This window comes from Mastigoproctus giganteus, chromosome 13 (assembly GCF_048544385.1).
Source record: "Mastigoproctus giganteus isolate SK-2022 chromosome 13, ASM4854438v1, whole genome shotgun sequence".
NCBI classification, from domain to species: domain Eukaryota; kingdom Metazoa; phylum Arthropoda; class Arachnida; order Uropygi; family Thelyphonidae; genus Mastigoproctus; species Mastigoproctus giganteus.
Genome location: NC_143587.1, coordinates 105,900,319 through 105,926,170, shown reverse-complemented (window position 1 = coordinate 105,926,170; position 25,852 = coordinate 105,900,319). Strand labels below are relative to the sequence as shown.

At 34.9% G+C, this 25,852-nt stretch overlaps 1 protein-coding gene across 2 annotated transcripts in view; it reads right to left on the bottom strand.

Annotated features, from left to right (window-relative positions):
- The window catches only part of Nup205 (nuclear pore complex protein Nup205), a 738,550-nt gene that overhangs the window by 31,173 nt on the left and 681,525 nt on the right, over positions 1-25,852 (bottom strand). For both annotated transcript variants that reach the window (XM_090387115.1, XM_090387116.1), the window contains exons 37-38: positions 21,454-21,571; positions 16,441-16,566 (exon numbers count right to left, since the gene is read on the bottom strand). In XM_090387115.1, the coding sequence (XP_090243241.1) occupies positions 16,441-16,566; positions 21,454-21,571 (244 nt within the window). The remainder of the gene's footprint in view (positions 1-16,440; positions 16,567-21,453; positions 21,572-25,852) is intronic.

Below are 25,852 nucleotides of genomic sequence, written 5' to 3'. Positions count from 1 at the left end.
TATTACTGTTGAAGAAGGGAGCTGACGCTCTCGAAAGCTTCAGGTTTTTAATGGTTTTTAGTACTTTTAATTTTTATATTTTAGTATATTTTATAGTAAACGATCTTTTATTACAGTTTTAGCATTCCGTAATATACAACCATTAGTTTATTGTAAATAAGTTGTTTGTGATTTTATATCATTTGTAAAAAACTTTAGTTACAGTAAAATTTTATTTAATGGTCGGCGTATGAGTTTATTTCCTAGACACAGATTATACACATGGCAGGCTCAAGGTGTGTTATGGGTTTATATAATGTACACAGGTGCTACAAGTTAAGAATGTCTAGGGTGATTATAGCTTTCTCAGTGTCTAGTGCTACATGAAAAAAAAAAAAAAGAAAAAAGGAAGCAGCAGCTTACCGTTCAAATATAAGTTTTAAATACACCAATATTTTATATTTTCCTTGCTTGATAGGGTTTCAAAACTGTTTGGAACACAAATGAAACTGAAAACTAATTATATGAATAATTAAAATACTGTTTATGTTGCTAACACATTAGGGTCTTACTGTTACTGATGTAAGAGTATATTTAAACCATGCATATACTCAGAGGCAATGTTTATTTAGTTGACCAAGATTCACCTTGAAAAAAGTTGACCAAGATTCACTACTTTAATATTAAAATGATGATATTCATCATTATCAGTTTCAAGAAAATTTTATCATTACCTTGGATTAAGTAGACAAACAGAGTTAATCCATTTTTTGTCAGATTCCCATATACAGGATCATAAACAGCTTCTGCACATTAGAAGATTATTAATACTATTAATGAATTAATACTTAGGTTTCATACATTGCCTAATACTATCAGCTAGTTTAATTTTTGGATGTAGTTATATATTGCAAATAATATATCAGTAAATACAAATAATCCTAAAACTTTGGTTTTAGGTTTATTACAGTTAAAATAAATAACGAATTCTGAATATGTAGTGCAGGCTTGCAAATTAGTAAGTGTATGTCAAATGTATGACTGCACAAGAGCACGAGAAAACACAGAATCAGTCCCACTTAAAAATGTCTAACATCATGTGACAAGTTAAATGTTGTGTGTGTTTGGGGGGGGGGGGAGAGAGAAGGCTAAGCTCAATATGTTCCACGTGCATTACTTTATTATGTTTGAGTGTGGTTATTTTACTGTATTTCTTTGCATAACCCTTGTCAATTTTTAAGCTCTCCTCAAATCTGGCACCTTTAACACAGGTTATAAAGTTTTCTTGATATAAAACTTAACCTGTGTTAAAGTTTTATGTCAATACAGCCTGGAAAGCAAAATGTTGAGGATTCGAAGCCTGCTGGGGTTCCTCATAGAGACAAGTGAGCAGTGCTTTTTTTTGGGACGGTACGCAACAGTACTGCATACCGGCACCTTTATTAACAGTGATGTGTTGGATGCAGTGCACTTCGAAATTTGTAATATTCCATAAATTTTTTTCACGTTTACCTACTATTCAAATAAGCTTCAAATTATTTAACTAAATTTGCATTTTTCACTGCCTATTGTAAAGATATTTTCTGTATAAAACTATATAACCATTTTTATAATTCTAAATTACTCAGTCAGACCTCTGTTTAACGAAGTCCTTTTACAGCGAATTATTTTGAATTCCCCTTGGAAGTTTAAATAGTTTTTTAAATAGTTAAAATTTTAAATTTTAAATAGTTTCCGTTGAGTGAAGAAAATTTTCATATAACGAACGGAATTAAATAAGGTTGTTGTTATTTGGTTTTTAGGAGCATAAGCAACTAAGGTCATATTGCTCCGGGGATATGCGGTGGTCATTCCCTGACCTTTCCGCATCCTCCGTATTTGGTGGGCACGGGCTCGAACCCCGGTCTAATCAAGAAGCGTGTGCTACGCACTGCTGCTCCTGCCCACCTCGCTACGGAGGCGCCATTAAATAAGGAGAGAATTAACATGGTACGCACTTTTTTGCATTTCTGGCCTTCAGGCAATCTGTCCTGCTGCACAAATTAGGAGGACCAAAGGAGGATCAAAGGCTGACACAAGTAATTATAGACCTGTGAGCTTAACTTCTGTTCCAGGAAAATTAATGGAGGCACTGGTTAAAGAAGCACTGCAGGATCATTTAGACAAGACTTCAGTTATAGCTCGGACACAGCATGGTTTTGTTAAGGGGAAGTCTTGCCTGACCAATTTGATTGGATACTATGATGCAGTCACAAAAGAACTGGATGCAGGGAATAGCTTTGATATTATATACTTGGATCTTAGAAAGGCTTTTGATACTGTTGCACATGGAAGACTGCTACACAAATTGGAGCAGTGTGACATTGGAGGCAAATTGCTGCTATGGATAAAGGGGTGGTTGAGGGGGAGAAAACAGAGAGTGGTAATCAATGGACACTGCTCATCATGGACTAATGTTATTAGTGGAGTCCCTCAGGGCTCAGTGTTGGGTCCATTATTGTTTTCTGTATTTATAAATGATATTGATGATGGTATATCAAGCTTAATGTCCAAGTTTGCAGACAATACAAAGGTTGGCAGGGTTGTCAAGGACACTACTGACACTATGCTGCTGCAACAGGATCTGGAAAGGTTGAGCAGATGGGCTGAGAGGTGGCAAATGAAGTTTAACATTGACAAATGTAAAGTACTACACATGGGAAACAGCAACCCCAGAGCAACGTATCAACTCTGTGGTACTACACTGACAGTGGTAGAGAATGAAAGGGACTTGGGGGTGGTTGTGCAGGCAGATATGAAGTTCTCTGAGCAGTGCAGATGGGCTGCAAGAGTAGCTCATGGAGTATTGTCAATGATATACAGGAAGTTTTCCAGCAGGGATAAGGAGGTGATTATTCCCTTGTATAAGGCAATGGTCAGGCCACACCTAGAGTACTGTATACAGGTCTGGAGGCCTCATTTCAAGATGGATGTAGAGCTGCTGGAACGAGTACAGAGAAGGGCAACAAGATTAGTGAATGGAACAAAGGGGTGCTCTTACGAAGAAAGGCTTAAGTTTTGCAAATTACAGTGTCTGGAGACTAGGCACCAGCGAGGTGATCTGATAGAGGTTTATAAAGCCTTGAATGGTTTGAGCATGCTCAATGCTGATGGGATTCTTCCTCTAGCTCAGAATAATCACCTGAGAGGGCATAAATTCAAATTGAGGAAAGACAGATGTAGGATAGACGTGCGGAAATTTGCCTTTAGCCAGCGGGTGGTTGGTTGGTGGAACAGACTTCCATCCCTTGTAGTGGAGGTTGATACGCTAAATAAGTTTAAGGCTCAGCTGGACAGGTATTTTGAACGAACAGAGGGGTGAAGTGGATGTGGGTTTTTTTTTTTTTTTTGGCTGATGCTGCATAAGCTTGCTTTCTTGCATCAAATGCCTCTACTAATGCTAATGCTAATTAAGAGATCTAAAGCATTCTACAACTTAGTGGTACCTGGTAAAACCTATCCAACCGCATGTCGCACATACGGAGGAGTTGCGCTAGTCAAGAATGAGCAGATCAAGGTGTATTCCCAATGGGCTCTGGCCCATCTTCTACTGCAGTGGTGTCCAACCTTTTCCCATACAGTGGCCATATTCAAAAAAATTCAGAGAAAATTTTTTTCATAAATAACAAAATTCAAAATGCTGTTTCAGTTCACATTCCTCGCTGGCGGTAGGTTGGACACCTCTGTGAATCAACTGTAAGTGCCCCGTTCGAGAATTAGAAAAGTGATTTTGTTTTACTCCTACAAACAATCATCTGTTGTTTTGCAGAAGTACGTTATCCACATTTTTCCGTAAATTTTCCCTATCTCTGTTTACATGGTCACAGAACCTGAATATCCGAATGACACCGACATTTTGGACAGTTTAAAAAAAAAAAGAAAGGAAAAAATTCAAATTTAAGAACTAGTGATAATACTGATGACGAGAGACTGAAAATGGGGACAACGAAGGCATAATCCTTCTAAACATGAATTGTTGTAATTTGGTGAAAGCAAAGTTAGAAAATTGTCAATTAGGTTACAGTTAAATGAAAGAGATGGAATTCGTGGATTTCAGGGATACCTAATTGAAGAATTTGATGAACGCTCGCAGTATGACCAATTTCAATGAGTGAATGTCAATGAGGATTTTCACAAATGAATCTGATAGCCAGCCCAACCAGCTCTTTGTTGATGACAAAAACAGTTTCTTTGCTACTGTTTCTTAAAATTGTAGCCCCGCCACTGACCTGCTTCGATCCAGCAAAATATGCCGATTCATGGCTGCTTCAGAAACATAATTCAACAACTGACACACAAAGAGGAAGAAAATAAGTCGGCATAGGACAGGGGTCAGCAACCTGTGGTTCGTGAGCCGTATGCAGCTCTTTTAATACGTAACTGTGGTTCTTTAACTTTACAGCTCACATGAAGCACAATTTGAAAGGGAGTCAAGAGGACTTAAAAATCAAGGACATGTGGAGTGCATATAAAACACCTTAAAACTTGAATTTGAGGATTTGGAGAGGCAAAAGCAATTCTACACAAATGGACGGCGATAGATAAGTTTAAAATGCAGACCAAATTGTGTTCAATGCGTGGAGTAGCTTACCAGACCCATATATAAATTTGAAAATATTTGCGTTTGGACTTCTCAGTTTTTGGTTCGACATATTTCTGTGAGCAAATATTTTTGAACATGAACTGTATTAAAAATAAATCAAGAAACAGTTGTCTGAGCAATGCGAGCATGTTTAATTACGACATACTTGCATGATGTTGAGAAACTTGCTCAAGAAGTTCATCAGCAAAAGTCATTAATTTGTACCTAATTGGATGTTTGTTACGTTTTTTCAGTATTAATAAAGAATATTTCAAAATACTGTATATATATTTTTAATAAACACCTTCCCACTCTATTCCATTTCTTAAAAAGCACTCCCCCCCCCACTCCCAGCTTGAGCTGAGGTGTGGATCTTCGGATTCTCTCTTTTTTAATTAGATCAAAAATGGTTCCCACCCCCTGGCATAGGGTGTCGGATGAGAACTTAATAAAAATTTGGAATAGTCTACAAAAACTTTATTATGAAATTATTTTTACTTATGATATTATTTTTTACTTATTTTTTTATATACGTGAATAATAAATTTATGCTTAATAAACTGTGTTAGTACACTTAATTTGTTGTTCTTATTCTAAAAACATTACTAAAGTAACAATATCAGAAAAAAAAAATTTAGAGTACTTTTCATATCCTTTTAATTTTCAATTTTTCCTGATAGCAAAGAATGAGTACTGCCACCTATTTTTTTACAAAAAAAGCACTTCAAGTTAATAACCCTAACACAGCCTGTGTTAGGATTACTAAGAGCAGAAACAGCTAAGTATAATGTACTTGGCTTGTACATTAATGTTTGAATTAATTGGCTTGTACATTAATGTTTGAATTAATTCTAGCAAATTTGATGATTTGAAGTACTCATTAAGTTATGAAACTTGGATATAGTAGAGATATCAGTGCCACTCAGACAAAGAGAGAATGTGAATATGGTGAGTACAATGTGTACAGAAAGAAGGAGGGAGGGAGGGTAGTAGAGATAACAGTACTATTCAGACATAGGGAGAAAGCAGAATGTGAATAAGGCAAGTATAGGCAGGGAGGAAGGGGAGGAGTTATGCTCTTGGTTAATAATTTTGCTGCTGTCTTTTCTGACCATGGTTTTGACCCAGGATCTAGTCAATCTGGATTGGAAAGGGCAGAAACATTTTTGGGCTTTCTTCTCACTATGACTGAATTAATCAGCCTCCAGTGAAGGTGCTTGATAAAAGTATCTGGTTTTTCTTCCGTGAAATTGGAAGAAAAAGTGCTAAAAGTAGGGTGGTTCTCCACTGAGTGGACTAAAATCCAAATTTCCACATATTTGCATTCAGGGAGCAGTGAACATGTTAAGAAGCACATGAATCTAATGAAATTCATTCAGATGATGTGAGTAGCCAGTGAAATGTTAAGTCACTTTGGTTTGAGATAAGCACTGGGTATGCAGAAATAAGAATAGACATTTTCTATATAGACAAATGGAGAACAGGTAGTTCTTGACTTTACGAGTTAATTTGTTCCTAGCGCGCACTCGTAAAGCGGGAATTTATTTCCCAGAGACATAAGGTTAAAAATAAGGGTTACGTTCTCAACAATGAAATTAGCTAGCTAATTAGTTTATGTTTAAACAATGATTGATTCATAGAAAGAAATGAGAATGTAGCCTGTAAAATCAAGCAAATTATTTACGACTTACAAATGTTAATTCTTCAACATCATTGACTAAATGCACACTCATTGATCACTCATTATTGGCTCAGCACTTGTTGGTTTGTTGCACAAGGAGTTGTCTTCTTCAGAAATGTTTCAAGAGGCGTTTGTTTCCAAGATAATCTTCTCTTTTAATTATAAATTTCACGATTGCATGCATAAGCATTTTTTAACAGCACACAAATTGCAACTAACACGATTCGCGTGGAGTAACAAGTCTACGAAGTTTAAAAAAAAAAAAAAAAGCAATGAAGAGAAGATTCTGAAAATTTATTTATAATGTTTTTTATACAACTGAAGATTTCAGTAAGGGGGAAACACATTTCACCATAATAACATGAAAAAACACAATTCCAGCTATCGGTATTTTTGCAAAAGGAAGAAGATCAAGTTTACTACCCGTTTATAATTGCTTGCAGTAACAGAAAAGCCCAATAAACTGGAAAATGCAAATTGTTTTTATTGTTTTATGGTCGTGATCTCCAGAAATGGAGATCACGACCATAAGAAAAATATCTTTAGAAAAATATCACAAAGGCGTTTAACGTTGATTCTTATAACAGAACATATGATAATGATGAAAGTGTAGTGCTTTTTAATGATTTGAATTAGTAACTAAAACAATTTACAAACCACGCTCATGATCTTTTATATGGCCTTAAGGTCACACTCGTTACCTTAAAAATTACATTTTAGAGAGATAACTAGCTTAGTGATACAGTGAAAATTTCAACTTCCGAGATCTTAAAATGAATTACCAAAAAACAATGTGTTATTGGATTCACATTACGATATTTTAATGATACGATGGTCTCTCTGGAACTGATTAATATCGTAAAGCGGGGTACACTGTATTGTACAGCTACACACGTGGTTTGGAATGCGAAATTCATGAATGTTTAACATTCATTTTTTGCAATTAATGTTCATATTTTCGATTTTGTTGACACTTGATACTTGGGAGAGAAAAAAACTCTTAAACCCGGGGAACTCATAAATTGAGAACTGCCTGGATTTCAGTAAAACAAAATGTCTTTTAATTGGAAATTTTAACTTTCCATATGATTCCCTCATGCATTAAGAATCTCAAGAAAAAGGATCCACTAGGCTGCAGTGATTAGTATTGCTGTTAGATTTGCTTAAAAATGTAACTACTGTCAAGGGAATGGTTTTTGCTTTCATAAAGGTGACTACAATGGTCTCAAACAGTTTTTATATTCTGTCAAGTGGGACCAATTTATGTTACTAGTTGCAAATTCTAAATAGGAAGCATTCTGGTAAGTAATCATAGAAGCTACTAGGCTTTATATACCAATTATGAGATACTGTTCAAAGCTTAGATCTAAATAGATGGCAGATGAACTGATGAGACTAGTGGTAAAGAAGAAAAATACACGAGATGCATACAGATTACTAGGAGATACAGAAACAATAGTAAGTATAAACAAGCCTGCCAAGACAAAAGGAGGATTAGGCAAGCTAAGGCAGATCATGAGAAGTCTGTGACAAGGAATGCAAAGAAAAGTAGCAAAGATTTCATCTTTGATACTTTTCTTTGCATTCATCAATGGGATGAATCACATTGGTCTACTAGATATGAATGATTAACTGTTGATGATCCTGTTCAGGTTGCTGACAAACTGAATAGATATTTTGAATCTATATTCACATATGAAGAATTTTTTAAAGGATAAGGATGTCAGAAGTATAATAATTCTAACAGTCAGCTAAATGATTTTACGGTAACAGAGAAGAAAGTGGAAGAGAAATTTTTGAAGCTAAAAGTAAATGAGGCATGATTGGGCCATGTGGGTTCTATCCAATTGTATTAAGAGTGGCAGAAATGAATTAGAATTAGTAGAGGCATATAATGCAAGAAAGCAAGCTTTTTTGCATCATATGCCATTCACACAGAATGTCTCCCCCAATTTACAAAAGAGAATCAAAGTGCTTCTTAGCTATGCAACTCCTTATGGATAATGGAGATTTCACTGCCATTCCTGTTAATGACTAGATATTCAACATCACATGTCTGTGCAGGCATAACCAATCTCTCTAATTGCACCTGGCCTTCTGAACTATTTATTAAATGTTGTAATTATGTTCTTTTCTCCACTTTTCATAATGTTGACCAAAGATGCTTTGAAAATTTCAAATGGATTGCATGTAAGGAATGACTAATATACATATACAGTGGGGTATGCTAGAATGAACATAAGTGGTTCTAGAACCTCGTTCGTTATAGCTGTTTGTTCTAGTATACATTAAAATATATGTATTATGCCTGCAGTCTAGAGCAAAGTTACCATCCAATACAACAATTTAAACAGGAAAAATATAATACAAAATTAAAAATATAGGTGTAAAAATAATATAAAATTAATATATTTAACTTTTATACACTGTACATAAAATTTGAAAAGCATAAACAATATTCCCCCAGTGAAAATATAAACAAACCTTCCCTAATAAAAATCATAAAAAAAATCACATAGCGGTGGAAGGAGAGGAGTCATTGTTCCTACTCATCTTGGGTGACTGTCCTGTGGGAGGTTCATCAGTTGGAGGGTGTTTTTCCACCTTTTTGAAGAATGAATCCAGGCTTGACTGCTTTATCCTGGATTTTTGGACCCTCCAAAACTGAGCCATCAGGGTGTCATTAAATTGATTAAGGCCCATTTCCACAGCGGCAATATCTGGGTGATAATCTTTTATAAGTTTGGATAGTTTATTCCAGCAAGAGAACACCTCTTTAAGGTCCTCAGCTGGAATGCTGTGACTTTTTTCCTTTTTCTCGTCCCCGAAAGATTTCCTTTTCTTCGGTGCCTCTGCCTCTTCATTGTGAAGCTCTGCTAGTTCCTTCCTGTGGTCCTCCACCAATTCCTCCTCATTGATCTCCACGTCCATGAACTGTTGTGCAAGAAATTGTGTGTCCCAGACACACAATTTCATGCACAACAGGCTCTTCCTCCAACTGTTGAATGCCTTCAAAGTTCCTTGGAGCCAAAGTGTCAGGCTACAATGGCCTCCAAGCCGAATTCAAGCACCTAACAGAAACCTCCTTCCAAGCAACCACAATTAGGAAAACAGCATCCACTATATTGAAGTGGCCCTTCCAAAAGTCCTTCGGAGTCACATCACTGGAAGAAGTGGCATCAGAACATTTTCTGAACAGTGCCTTAGTGTAGAGTTTTTTTAAAATTTGCAATCACCTGCTGGTCCATAAGCTGGAGGAGAGGCGTCGTATTAGGTGGCAAGAAGTGAACCTTGATAAAACTGAACTCATCTGGTAATTCTTCCATCAAATTAGGAGGGTAGGCTGGAGCATTGTCCATGACCAAAAGAACCTTCAACGGAAGATCCTTCTCCCTGAGGTAGTCATGGTCAGTGGGGCCAAACACCTCAGTCACCCAGTCGGAGAAAAGACTCCTGGTCACCTAAGCCTTGTGATTGGAATGCCACAAAACTCCAAAGTGGTTTTTCCTGATGTTTTTAAAAGTTCTGGGGTTCCCCGAATGGTACATGAGCAGTGGTTTGACCTTACATCACCCGAAGCATTGTCACAAAACAGCAATGTAAGTCGGTCTTTTGTTATCTTATGGCCAGGTGGTCTCCTCCTTCGTAATATGTTCTGCATGGCATTCTCTTCTACAAAAGGCCAGTTTTGTTGCAATTAAACACCTGCTGCGAAAAAAAGCCTTAATCCTGGCAGCCTCACCATGCCTCGCAACACTGTGTAATCCAGTCCTTTTTTCCTAAATCCGGTAAACCACCCCTTGGCCAAAAAATCTCCTTCACAGAACCAGTACTTGTACTAGGAGCCTTAGCACCAAGTTCCTCAAACAATTGTTTGGCCTTTTCACACATAATCGCCTGCCATTTGTTTTTCATTAATCCACACTAATAGAAGAGTCCATCTTTTCCGCGATATTACAACATGAACTGCTTAACCTAGAGATTCCCTTCGTGACCTGTGCACTTTTTTATTTCTTGTTTTTTTAAAATTGTACTGATTGTTGATTTAGCCATACCATATTCAGCACTTAGATCTACACTTTTTCCACTTTCTCGCTTGGAAATTATTTCTTTCTTAATCTCTAAGTTTCTCACTCTATTTTGCCAGCTCAGAGCTCTAAGAGCTTTCTCACTCTATTTTGCCGGCTCATGGCTAAAATTATATAGCAGAATAATTTAAAAAAATATTTTCACTGGTAAAGGGCAGATAACTGAACCCTACAAATGATAACAAAGATGATAACTGATGCTGTAATCAAAGCGGGAAACGCTCTAATCAACATATCATGCACATGCATGTGCTACACCGGCCAATAGTATTCCTCTGCATTCACTGTAGCATCCTGATTTTACTGATAAAAACTGTTCATTGTAGCATCGCTGACTGTATGACAATGAATTTTTTTTTTGAAATTCCACAAGCACCGTACTGCAACTCAAGATGACTGCTTCTGACATATATAGTGTTTCTTTGACACTCTACATATGGTTTTATTTTTATATAACTAGATGGATCTAGATGAATTATAACTATGTTGTTCTACATCATTAGTGCTTGAAGATGTAATATGGGGATGGATTATCTTATTCAACAAGACTACTGAATTGTTTCCTCCCTTTCTCAAGAGTGATAATTCATAGCTTAAAATGAATAAAATCTCTTTTTAATTCTCTTCACCAGTAATTTGATATGTTAAATAACCGAGTTTGTGTGTTTGTCTATTCCAAGGAATTCAGCTGGAGAGGGTGTCACTTTACTCAGAAAAATCATTCCTATTTTAAAATCTTTCATCATCAATTAAGAATTTATATATATAACAATATTTTAGTTAATTATAATACCAACTAGATAAATTGGACAAAAGTATTAGGGGTGAAAGCTATATTCATTAGCTCAAAGTGCCAAATTTAATTAACCCAAATTGGACTTCTTTGTTGTACTCTATAAATAAACACATAAAATAAAATAAAATAAAAATAAAATGAAATAATAAAAGTAAAATGATAATATAGGTAATTATAGATATATGGTTACATTGAATGGAACGTTAACAAGGGCTAGCTCCACACAATATATCCTATCAATAATTGGCTAAAGCTATCTGTTTCTGTTTTTTGCCAGTTTTTCTATGTTCAAGTATACTGAGAATTTGCTGTAAATATATAATCAAATTGGCTTAATTACTTTAATATACCTTAAATTTAGCAGAAAACTGGCAGAATAACTGCTAGCCCTACAGACAGTAGTGAAAATTAATAATAATGGAAGTGAAAAATGAATAATATATATGAGTACCAACTATTTATTTATGAAAAGGAAGGCTTATGCCTAAAAATTAAGGCAAATATGAAGAGGATTAAGGATAGTAATAGACCTCAATCTCCCTTCAATTGCTCTAATAGATTTTGAGGTATAAAAAATTAAAGAGTTAGCAAGCAAAAAGGAAAAGCATAGAAACAGCATTTTATATAGATACTTGGGATTTACCGGGAGCATAACTGCCTGATCTTTTAGTAAGGTTCCTGGTATTATAGTATGTAGTGATATTTGATGTAATTAGGTATTCTAAAATCTCTTCTAATTTACAGTAAATTCAGTATACTTGAACATAGAAAAACTGGCAAATGGCAAACAGAAACAGATAGTTTCAGCTAATTATTAATGGGATATATTGAGTGGAGCTAGCCCATGTTAACATTCCATTCAATGTAACCATATATCTATAATTAGCTATATTAATATTTTACTTTTTTCTATTTCATTTTATTTATATTTTTATTTTACTTTTATTTTATTATATGTGTTTATTTATAGGGTACAACAAAGAAGTCCAACCTGGTTTAATTAAATTTGGCACTTTGAGCTAATGAGTATAGCTTTCACACCTAATACTTTTGTCCAATTTATCTAGTTGGTATTATAATTAACTGAAATATTGTTATATACAGACAGATGTAATATACAATCATAAATTTGATGGCATTAATCTGTTCTGCAATTCTTTCTCTTTCTTATATTCTTTTACATAACTTCATATATATATAAAATATTGAGGATAATAATAGAAAATAATAGAAAAGGTAAATCAATCAAATAATACCATTCAGGGATTTAGGAAACTGCTAAGGATTTAAAAAAAAAAAAAATATTATCGCTTTTTATCCACAATCCAGATGACTTCAAACTGGGGCCACCCACCCAAACTGAAGGCAAAAAACGACAAGTTTCTGTAATGATCAATATATGCTAAGTAATTTAAATATAAACCAAATATAGTAATTAAAAATGGTTAGGAAATTTTAGAAACAAAAGTAAGAAAATATAAGTAAATTATAAATAAATTATAAATGTAAGCATATATTAATCATCGTTGACCGAACGTAATTTAACGATTACAATAAGATTAAATATATAATATTTAATTCATACTACATATCTACTGTATCCAGGACATAATATAGTAATGATAATAGTCATCAAGATAATGTGGTGCCCCCTGTGATGGATATGGTAAAAATAAATAAAAATAATTAATTAACCAATCAAATTTAAGTTAACGCAAAGAAAAACTAAAGGAGTAGGAATAATAGAACCTGAACTCCATAAAGGCGAAAAATAGTGGTATAGATAAGAAATAGTTTCTCCTACGTCCTCGGATTGCCCTAATAATTTCGGAGAAATAAAAATAAAGTGTAGGACAGCTTAAAGACAATACAAGATATGTTGTGGCTCGGGTATGCCCGGGATCGCAAACTCATTCCTATAGTAGGACCCTGGGCTGAATTTGCATGTTACTTCAGCGTGAACTTAAGTAAATTTACATGAATTTAACTATGTAAAAAAAAAAAAAAAAAAAAATGATACACTGTAATTTGCAAGCCAGTGGATACAAGTTTTCTATGCCGTAAGTATTTAGTGCCATGTATATATGGCATAGGATACACTTTGCTTTCTTGGTGTCTTACGGCGTAGAAAACTTGTACCCACCGGCTTGCAAATTACAGTGTATCTTTTTTTTTTTTTTTTTTTTACATAGTTAAATTCATTTAAGTTTACTTAAGTTCACGCTGACGTAACATGCAAATTCAGCCCAAGGTCCTACTTTAGGAATGGGTTTGCCATCTTGGGCATACCCGAGCCACAACTTATATCGTCTTTAAGTTGTCCTACACTCTTTATTTTTATTTCTCCGAAATTATTAGGGCAATCCGAGGACGTAGGAGAAACTATTTCTTATCTATACCACTATTTTTCGCCTTTATGGAGTTCAGGTTCTATTATTCCTACTCCTTTAGTTTTTCTTCTTACTATCTGCTGTTTCTCTTTGCATTAACTTAAATTTGATTGGTTAATTAATTAATTATTTATTTTTATTTATTTTTACCATATCCATCACATAAGGGGCACCACATATTATCTTGACGACTATTATCGTTACTATATTATGTCCTGGATACGGTAGATATGTAGTATGTATTATATATTTAATCTTATTGTAATCATTAAATTACATTCTCTGTCGGGTCAACGATGATTAATATATGCTTACATTTATAATTTACTTATATTTTCTTACTTTTGATTCTAAAATTTCTAAACTTTTCTAACCATTTTTAATTTTAACCATTACTTAGCATATATTGATCACTACAGAAACAGAGAACTTCTTGTCATTTTTTGCCTTCAGTCTGGGTGGTTGGTTCCAGTTGAAGTCATCTGGATTGTGGGTAAAAAGCAATAATATATATATTTTTTTAAATCCTTAGCGTTTTGCTAAATCCCTGAATGGTATTATTTGATTGATTTACCTCTTCTATTATTTTCTATTATTATCCTCAATATTTTATACACATTATGGTTGTAATGCATGATTGCTCTGCAACTGCATTGACACATAAATATTAGTTACAGTCGTTATAATTATTAACTTTCTTTTTTATTACTAATATAAATATATACAAAAGCTTTGCTTAGGTTTTTCGTATGCACTACCTAAGATTGCTTTTTCTATTATATTTCTTTTTCTTAATTTTACCTTCATTGATCTTTCTTAATTTTACCTTCATGGATTTTATGATTGCACATTTTGGGTTTTATATATATTATATTTTATTTTATATTATATTTTGACATTTTAACTTTGTTCTTATTATGCTACTTAAAACTGTAATAATAAAATACTACATCGGCAGAGTAGGATAAAAGTGACCAAGGATACTATTGTTGCCCTGGATAGTAATCCTAACCATGTTAATACATTGACACATACACAAATATCACACACACTTTACAGAGCAATTTAGCATATAATGCTTCTGGCACTAATATCCAATTACCATTTCTTAAATTTCAACCTTGTAATAACAAATTATGTCTTACTTGCCCCTATATGCATCCAAATCATGCTACAATTAATATAAATTCACAAATATTCTGTAAAATGAATAATGTTATATATATGATTACTTGTCATACTTGCAATGTTAAATATATTGGTCAAACTAGCAATAATCTACATATCAGAATGAACCTTCATCGTTCCGATATTAATACTTATAATAACAAGTCTGGCAAGAAAGCAGATAATCTTGAACATGATACTGAATTCAGACATTTCCAAAAACATACTTTTGGTAATATTTTTATTTCAATACTTAAGTTATATATATATACAGGGTGTCTCAAAAATATTGGTACAAACGTTTAGGGGCGGTAGGCAACATCTAAAGGAATGTGAATCACATAGGAACCCATAACCGGAAACGTCATGAGAAAGTGGTAGCAGAGGCACAAGAAGCAGAAATGACACAAGACAGTAATTAGTGGCAAACATTTATTTGACATAATATTAACAATGGAGTACGAGATGGATGCATTTCATGATGTTACAACAGATGCTCGAAGGTTCCACCATGAGACGCGATGCATGCGTGACACCGACGCAGCATGGATTGGTGGACACGGTCGAACACACCTGGAGTTTCTTTGACAGTAGCAGCATCGCAGATGAGATCCATTTCCGTCTCCACAGGCGATTCATACACGATAGATTTGAAGGCCCCCACAGAAAGAAATCAAGGTTCGATAAATCAGGTGAGTGTGGGGGCCAGGCAACGGCTCCACCAGGGCCAATCCATCGACGCCCAAAATGCCTGGTTCAAATGGTCACGAAAACACCTTCCATAATGGTCAGGCACCCCGTCATGTTGAAACCAATGTTGCGTCTCACATTTGCTGGAACATCGTCAAGTAACCCTGGTAGAACTTGTTCAAGAAAGATCCGATATTTAGCGGAGTTCATGCGGGATGGTAACAGGTATGGGCCGACTAAGCAGTCACCGACCATACCTGCCCACACATCAGCATTGTGCTGATTGAATAAGCCTTCCCGAGTGAAATAAGCCTCATCCGTGACCAAAACATAGGCTGGAAAATTCAAGTCTTGAACACTTTCTTGGAGAAACCACTGCGCAAAAGCCACACGTGCAGGATGATCTTGGGGGAGAAGTAACTGAACCCTTTGGAGATGAAAGGGGTGCAAGGAATCGTCATGCCAGACACGCTGTACACTGCAACGAGACACTTCTAAGGCAGAGGCAACGGCACGTGTGCTGGTAGTAGGATTATTCTGGACGGCATTCAACACACTTTCTTCCATGGCGGGAGTTCGTGTCGAAAGTGGTCTGCCCGCACTACTCCTTTTATCTCAAAATGACCCATAACCACACAAATTTTGATGCACATGCGCAAACAAATGGTGGTCCGGTACATGTCTATCTGGGAAGCATTCTCCATAAATTCGTTGAGCAGCTCGTCCATTGCCCTCTGCTAATCCATACACTAGGTGCATGTCTGCCAGCTCACAGTTCGTACATCGATGCATGCTCTTAGTGCGGCGACTACTGCTTGAATGAGTAAACCAGAAATTTTCCCTCTCGCGAACTGATGAACAGCACCGTGCACTGACTTACAATGACGTTTCTGGTTATGGGTTCCTATGCGATTCACATTCCTTTAGATGTTACCTACCTCCCCTAAACGTTTGTACCAATATTTTTGAGATACCCTATATATATATATATATATATATATAGAGAGAGAGACACTACTTATACTTACTGTTTAATCGACGCATAGGAGTAGGTGTGGTCCTGTGTTTAATAGATATGTTATCTCCAACAGTACAATAAAACAGGAAATATTCTAAGTGACGCCATAATAAAAATAAGGACCCCTCTATTAAATCTAGTAGTAATGTTAAGAGATATACAAAGTACAAAAATATAAAATAAAGTATTCAATACAACTATTTAATTTTTAAATACAGATTTTTCACAGCATTATATAAGGCTGATAATTTAATAATACACAATATAACTGTATCCAACAATTACATGCTGCAGTTATGAGTATGTTTGTATACAATGGCCGAGTGCTGCATCATCATCTCAATCAGTAAAAAATTAAATATTATTTTACAAAACTTTAATTAATTAAAAATGATTATAAAAAAATGTTGGCTTCAGAGCTAATAATAACATTCAGTATCCAGTATTTAGCTAGGTAGAAGGATTTTTAATGGGATCTTCTCCCAAAAAACTGTGATTTGGCCGCACACTGATTTCTGTGTTACTGCATACAAAAGGCACACACCGTACATTACCTTCATGAGAGAAGGCTGAAAAACATTTGCAGCTCAAATAACTGGAACAAAGGAGTTTCTCGGTGTAAGAATATTTCATTAATCTACAACTAGTCTCACTGCCATCCTTTTTTACTCTTTCAAGCAAGTCAATATTTTTATTGAAAAGAAGTCTCCAGAACTGCATACAGTATTCCAAATGTGGTTTCCTGGCTGATTTGCATAGTGGGATAATTGTCTTTTTATCTGTATGGGCAAAATTACATTATATCACTAATACACTGGGTGTTCAAAGAAAGTGCATCACCTAGGAATTTCACATTTCTAACCCTTTTTCGCGATGGTATGTTACATTAATGACTAGCATCACAAATAGAAATATAAACAAAAGATATTTATTAATAGTTAAGGCAAAGCTAAATAATATTTGACAGATGCTCTCAAAATATTCCAAAATGAGCATTTGCAACCTTTATACAACAATTTTGCTAAAAACGACAATTATGGCTGAAATGTTATCAGAAGCCCTCACAATTTGCTTCAGTTTATCATTTTAAATGGAAAACAAAATGAAAGTTCCTCAGGTGCAAACTAATATTTAGTTGAACCGCCTCTGGCCCTGATGACAGCAGCACACCGTCGAGGCATTGACAAGATCAATTTCTGAAGATAATCAACTGATAGTTCATGGTTCCAAACACGAATTATTAGGTAATAAGAATTACTTAATGTCGTTCATCCTGTGACTTCAGCGCCTTCAAAGGGGGCCAGCCGCTGAAATCAAAGGAAGAAATGGCAATAAGTAAGTAAAGCCTCTGTTTTCGACATGAAATATACACAGCACGGGGTATACATGAAAAGTCGGTAAAGTATATCAAGGTTAAAATTTTATTTTAAATCATAAGGCATGCATATTGGCTGACCCGACAGAGGCTGGAAGTAAAGATTAAAAAGTAAAAAGAAATAGGATAACTTACTAGGGTCGTGTAGGTCACGACGATCTGTACTGCTGTAGTAAAAAGTTTCAATTAAAGGTGAGCTAAAGTATATATGGTTTAAGCTGGTGACCCCAAGTGTAAGAAATTGGAAAAATTAAGTAATTAAAATTAAATTAAGCTAGCTACCCCATGTGTCAAAAGTTGGAAGCTAAGTTAGAGAAGTAGTAAAATAAAATTAAATAACGAATGTAAATTGGAGTAGAGGTTAAACAAGTGAAGTAATGCATCGCAGGATAGAAATAACAAGCTAGCAAAGCAGAGGTAAATAGCCGCTAAACTTTGTATAGGCGAGAAAAGTGTTTTAAAGCAGAAAAGGAGCATCTTGAATATTGTGTTCGATAAATTAATGGCTCACAAGAAATAAAAATATAGGGGGAGTAGGAAAGCATAAAGAATACTGAAGAATGAGCATTTGCAACCTTTATACAACAGTTTTGCTAAACACAACAATTATGGCTGAAATGTTATCAGAAGCCCTCAATTTGCTTCAATTTTTCACTTTAAATGGAAAACAAAATGAAAAGTTCCCCAGGTGCAAACTAATATTTAGTTGAACTGCCTCTGGCCCTGATACAGCAACACACTGTTGAGGCATTGACAAGTCAATTTCAGAAGATAATCAACTGATAGTTCATGGTTCCAAACATGAATATGGCTTCCTGAAGTTCTCGAAGGGTCTTTGGTTTCTTTCTAGCAACTGCAGATTCCACATGATGCCAACAGTTCTCTATAGAATTCAGGTCCGGGCTGTTTCCTGGCCAGCCAAGAGTTGTAATGGACCCTTCTTCCAACCTTTTTTTCATCTGTAACAAATATAAACACATTACTGTCAAACCTCTACTGTAGAAATGAAGCTAAACTACAGTGTAAGTATGCACCCAGAAGTGCATACTTACACTTTTCACCTGATGACAAGGAGCAGAGTCGTCCTGAAAGATGCAGTTACTTGGGAGGTTGAAATGGTCTCTAATGGTTGGCAGCAATTCGCCTTCCAATATAGCAACGTATCCATTGGCATTTATGGAACCTTTTATAAATTGCAGAGGGCCTACTCTGTGATACAAAATGCACCCCCATATCATTTGGCTGGTAGGGAATTTCGCTGTAGACACCATACAGTTTGGATGGTATTCTTCACCACATCTACAGCGAATTGTTTGTCTCCCATCAGAGCCATGCAGGTTGAATTTCTTCTCATTCGAGAAAATAATTGACTTCCACTGCTTAGGGGTCCATTTGACATGCTCCTTACACCAAATTAATTGGGCCTTTTTCGTTTTTTGCATGAGGAGGCTTTCTTCTTAGGACGAAGGGCTACAAGTCCATTTTTGAAGAGGCGTCTTCTGACTGTTACTGCACTTGCTACCATTCCTGTATGTTCTTGCCATTCTTTTTCAGCTCAGACGAAGAAGCTTTATGCTTTTTTCCTATAAGCAGAACCAAAATTCTTGAGTGTGGAAAGAAATCTACTCATTGTCGACTGATAACAAGACACTATAAGTAATATGATGGGAAGAACATTCTTCCTCACGTAAAGCAACAACAGCACTCTTTTTTCGTGGCACCAACTGCACATAACTCGCCATCCTAACACAAGCAATGAATGACTGCAACTCTTGCAGAGCGTGTTTATATAGCTGAAAGTAACAGCTGATTCAATATTACACCATCACCTGCGCGTATCAATCTTATCTGATGCAATCTGTAAGAAATATTGCCATATATTTACGTTATTTGGACGACAATTGCAATTTTAAGGGGTGATGCACTTTCTTTGAACCCAGTGTATATGTTATATCACACTCCATGTGCTATCCTAGACGCTATATTACATGTTGCTAGACTTAGTTGAACTGTATTATGACTTCTGGATTATTATCATCTTCAACAGGCATGCTAATCTACCAGATATAGAACCTTGGATATACTAATGCTAAAGCTTAATTTTCATTTTTTCAATTGTTTGTCTTGCTGCAGCAAGAACATGCTGTCGTTCTGATTAACAATTCTGCTGAATTTTACTAGCAAATTTAGACACAAAACTTGCAATATCATTAACAAAAAACAATGGTCCATGCACAAAACTCTAGAGGGACTCTGCCCATAGCATGGTCTATTCAGAGCACTTGACTGTTTATAATGCCTCTATCTACCACCAGTTAGCCTTCCATTTATACAATGTAGCAAACTTCTTCAAATTTCACATTTCTCTAACTTTTGCACAAGATGTTTGTATAGAACTATGTCAAAAGCTTTTTAAGATCTAAGTAAATAATAACAGAAATATTATTTGCATCCAAATACTTTGTAACTTTGTGAAGACAGACTTTTTGAGCTCCTGTAAATGATAAATTTTTCTCACACATTTTATCGTATTTTTGATTAATTAACATATTAATTTGTGTTTTACAAACAGATTAAATAGGTTTAGTAGCATTCAATAGCTTATTTTTTAAATTTGGCAATGATTTTATAAGTTAAGACTCACTACTCATGCTGCTATTGTATCTGAGTTTCGGTCGCGAATATTGTAGCATGTAACTAGTAGCACAGAAGAATAGTAGGGTTTTAATTGTAATAAATAAGTAGTTTGAAGGTTTTAATCACTTTCTGGGCATATATCTTTTGTATTAATGCTAAGGATATAACTAATTTAACATTGTGAATATTAAAGTATAGTGTAACTTAACAGCATATATCTCGAACTTGATAGCTAAGGTATAACGTACAACTATATAGAGGAGAACATATTACTGCATTAGCTTAGTAGTTATGTATAGTATGGTAAAATAATCAATTAAATTGTATTTAAAAGGAAATCTTGATGAAAAATCAAGCTGAAGGGTCGAAGATTTGACAGTGTAGAGGATATCCAAACCGAATCACAAGAGGTGCTAAACACTATGACAAAGAACGACTTTCAGGATGCATTCAAATCATGGGAGAAGTGCTGAGATCTGTGTTTACGCTCTCAAAGGGACTACTTCAAAGGTGGCGAATAAGACCCAGGATGAGTCTAATTTATTTTAGAAATACATTTCAGGAACTTTTGGGTAGCACCTCATATATATCAATACTATAACAATGGTGGCAAAAGTCGATTGTGGCTTCTTAAGCAATTACAAATAAAAATTACAAATAAATTCACCAACTTACTCAGAGAATTGCAAACAATAACTATACTACTAATTTTAAAACAAAAGTTACAAAAATACAATAATTTTTAAGTAATAAAAAATGTTCCACTTAGTAGCTCCTGAAAAAGTTGCACATCCAAATAGCATCATTAGCAATATGGTCGCCTGCACATAAATATTGTATGCACAGCAATATCAGTACTAGTTGATAGTATCGAAAACTATATAAGATTTTACGGACCAATAATCAATTTTAAGCACATATGGTCTGGGACTTTTGAACTACTTCTATAGAAAAATTAATATTATTGATATATCACATACATACATACAAAGGTGGGAGGAAAAAGGATACATGACAGCAAGTTCACTTCCTTTAATCTTAAATACAAATGTTCCAGAAGAGCTCTTTGAGCAATTTCTTTTTGATGATGACTTGTGAATGGCTCCATCCTGATGTCTGGCGGTAATAACTAATCAGAAAATACAAGTTTAATTACCCAATAACAAACATTCATTAATATTAAGAACAATATAATTAATGAAGGAAGAAATCAGGTACTGCAGATTACCATGACTTATTTTTATGAAGTCATTAGTATTCATATGTAGGGTTGTTTTACCATTGATTCTGCTTAGTTAAATCAAGTGATACTATAAAACAACAAACACCTAATATTTGTTTTTAATATTATTCTTTTTTAACCTTTAAGTAGGTGCATGGAGCTACCAGAAAGTTTTGGTTTTCGCCTTTTCTCCCCACCTCATTATTTCTACAATAAGTGATTTACATGATAAAAAATAAACCAACCCATTTGTTTAAGTGTACTAGCAATGCTATTTCAAAATTTTTGCAAATAACATACCAGCAGTCAATGGAAAAAAGATTACAAAATATATGAGGTGCTGAACAAGAGAATTGCATAAAGAAATGATGTAGTATCCTCTCAGTCAGAGGACACTACACATGAAGTGTCTCTAGGATATATGGAGACTCTGGTGATGTAGGAGCTGTAGCATCCCATTCCCAGATACATAAGTGAACTCCTTATAGGCAAATAAAATAAAAAAGAAAAAAGTAATTGAACAAAAAGAGAAAAAACTGTGTTTAGCAAAGAGCAAAAATAAAAGCAAAAAGAGCAAAAAAAAAAAACTGTAATGAATCTTTATGAAAGTCACAAAACTATACAATGATTTGTGTGACTTATAAATTTCAATCGCTACAACAGGCAGGTTGACAGTGCAAAATATGAGACTGTGGGTTACTCAAAGACAATAACATTTACATAAGGATATTTAATTAAATCCACAGGACTTGCATCCTCTATTTCCACAATAAGTGATTTACATGAAAAATTTTTTAAAACAAAGGACAAATGTCTTTTCATATGGCATTTATCTTTAATGTTAGGAGGGTTATCAGCAAACTGCCTTAATGTAGCACTTCCTAAAAAAGATTATTATGCTATTTATTTGTAATGTCGAGTCTAAAAGGCAACAATGGTGTATGGTTTTATTTTGGTGTGTGCATGATGGAGTTCCTTCTAGGTATCAAATATAATAAATATTTAATAGAGTAAAATAAAATGCACTACACTTTTGTTTAGAAAATAAATTACTTAAATACAAATGTAACTTTATTAAACAAAACATTTACTTATAATAAAATTAATTTTTTAGTAAGGTGAGACATTTCCTGTTTCCATCTGTACAAAATAGCTCATTGATACAGTGTTCTTCATTCTCAATAAAAAATTATAGCCACAAGTTTAACTTTCATGGTCCACTGATCAATGATGATAACCCCCCTCCCAACCACTTTAACCTCTTTCTATACCTGTTACTGTTGTTATTAGGCTTGTTTATGAACTTTGAAAAACACTGCAGAAATAGTTCAATTAACCCACTACAGCAACATATTGCTGTCTAAGTACATCACATGAATAATAACTTGCAAGACATTTAAACACTCTCCTAACTATGTATGAATATCTTTTTTTTAAAGTGATATTGAAAAATTCTCGATCATAAAAGGGTATTTTATATTTGCAAAACTGTATTATATTGTCTGTAGAAGTTGTTCAAATTTGTAAATTATAAAAGGATGACTGCAAGCTTAAACTACATTAGTTTAAGCCTTTGGACAGAAGCAAAATTTGGTTACGGGTTAGGGTGCTTTTTGAGAGATTAGGGACATAGAGCTGGGAAGCTGTGTTGCAAGTTGAGAGTGGTGCTTTGGGATAATTAGCATGTGGAATGTCAGGTATCCAGGATATCCTGTTTAGTTTATTTCTGCGACAGTCTCTAATTTCCAAAGCTAGTGCTTCAGGATGAAAATTTATAGTGGTTTTCAAGATTGACCAATCGTTAGGGTGAAGGTATTTTCTTAATTTATTATGGATGTGTTTGATTTGATTTGATTGAATAACGAGATCTCAGGGTGAGGTTCATGATACTATGCAATGTGGTGTAAGCTAGTTCGTTAATGCCCGGTAAATGGGAATTTTTTTTTTTTTTTGGCTGATGCTCTATAAGTTTGCCTTCTTGCATCATATGCCTCTGCTAATGCTAATGTGCAAAAGTATTAAAAGCTTTCCTGAAACCCAATTATATGATATCAATACTTTTTGCAGCCTTGTGACCACATCATCACTGTATCCAATCAAATTGATCAGACAAGACTTTCCCCTAACAAACCCATGTTGTGTCTGAAAACTATATAGGTAGTCATGTTTTGATGATCCTGCAATGCTTCTTTAACCAGTGTCTCCATTATTTTCCATGGAGCAGAAGCTAAAGTAACAGGTCTGTAATTACTCATTTCACCCTTTGATTCCCTTTATGAATTGGGGAAAGATTTGAACATTTCCAGTCGGTGGAAACCTCCCATGAATCCAAGGATGCTCTTATAATTATGACTAAAGGTTTGCTTACTTCCTTTGATGTCTCACTTAATATAACTGGATCCCATTCACCCCAGTTAAATGATCCCATTCACCTGGTGTGAATGGGATCATTTATCTGGGGTGAATGATCCTACCATATGCTTCTGTGTCGCCTGATAATTAATATGCATCCCATGAATTTTTCTTTTCTGCCACGAGTCTCACTAATTCACCTGACATCCATTTAGGCCTAAATCATGAACAGTATTTCTTAAATTAATTCCTTGAATTCTTCCCATTTAGAATTTGTTATTGGTAACATTATTAGTTGGTCCTACTGTAATCTTTACGAAAGCAAAAACCCTTCCCTTTACTCCCGATGGTAGTGACATCTTTAAGTAAATCCCGCATCAGTACACTGTGAGCACTGCAACCTGGTGGTTCCTTTATCTGCAAATTCTTCAATCACTGCTGATAATCAGATCAAGAGTATTACTCCCTCTGGTTGCCTCTTGAACATGCTGCTATAGAAAACAATCATCCAACAAATCCATAAAAGTCTGGCTAGTGTGCAAGTGACCAACTCACAAGTTCCAGTCGATATCTGGGAAGTTAATCTCCCATTATAAGATATTCTGATTTACTGGCGCACTCTATTTCTCTGTACAATTGCTTGTTTTACTCATCAGAGTCATTAAGCTGATAACACACTCCTATCCTCATTTTTGATTTCCCAGTGCTTATGTCACACCAAACTGACTCAACATTGCACTGTCCATCTATGTCAACTGGATGCACTTCATTAGATTTTATGTGTTTCTTAACTAACAGCATAATCCCTCATCTCCTTCTATCCTTCCTGTACATTGTACTCCCCAAATTCCAATTGTGCTCTGCTTATATCTGTGTGACACCATGTTTCTCATATCCCAAGAATATATGCCTTTGATGTCTTGACCAGCACTTCAAATTCATCAAATTTATTTACTATAATCGTAGCACTTGTGTACATGCAAGTACACGTGCACCCGTTTTTACTATTAGTTATCCTAACACAGCCCATGTATTTACTTATTCCATGATGACTTCCACTAGTCCTTGAAATCCACAGTACCTGCTTTCCAGGTAGCTGCTCATTCTACTAGAAGCAGTGCAAGAATCACTTTCACCTCTCTCTGCAGCTACTGTTAATCCTTTAGTCAGTGAATCCCCCAAAATCTAGCAGTTTAGCAACCCAGCTAATACTTCCTAGATTGCAGCAGCAGTCTCCTGTTAATAAGAGAATTAAAGAGATTGAATTAAAGACCAAAATCTATGACAGCTTAAGAAAACTGAAATAATTTCCCCTTTACCCATTTTTAATAAAGGTTTATGAGCTATAAAGCTCAAAGACACTGAAGGATACAGTAATTAGGCAGGTTAAGGCAGATGACCAGAAGTTTTTAGCTAAGACCAAGTAGTAATGGTTTTCTTTGTTTATGTTAACTCTGGATACTAATGTGATAACTAATAATCCTGGTTTTTTTTTTATCACTTACAGAATGTTGTATTCCTCAGGATGACCAATACATTGGTCCTCCTCAGGTAATAAGTGAGCTTAATTAATCACTGTAATTAGTGAGCATATAACCTACAGGACCTACAATCCTGTAAATTAATAAGGATGGATGTTCAATCATCTGTTAAGGCTCACGTGACAATTATCTTGAGCTAGTTTAATGTTTCAATTCCAAAGTCCTTTGAATATCAGGTCTTCTACTCCCACAGCCTTCAGCTTTCAATACTTTATTCATCTGGTTCCAAAATGAAGCTTCTGTGACCATTCCATTTCATCTCAGCCACAATGGGGTTTCAAACAATCTATTGGAG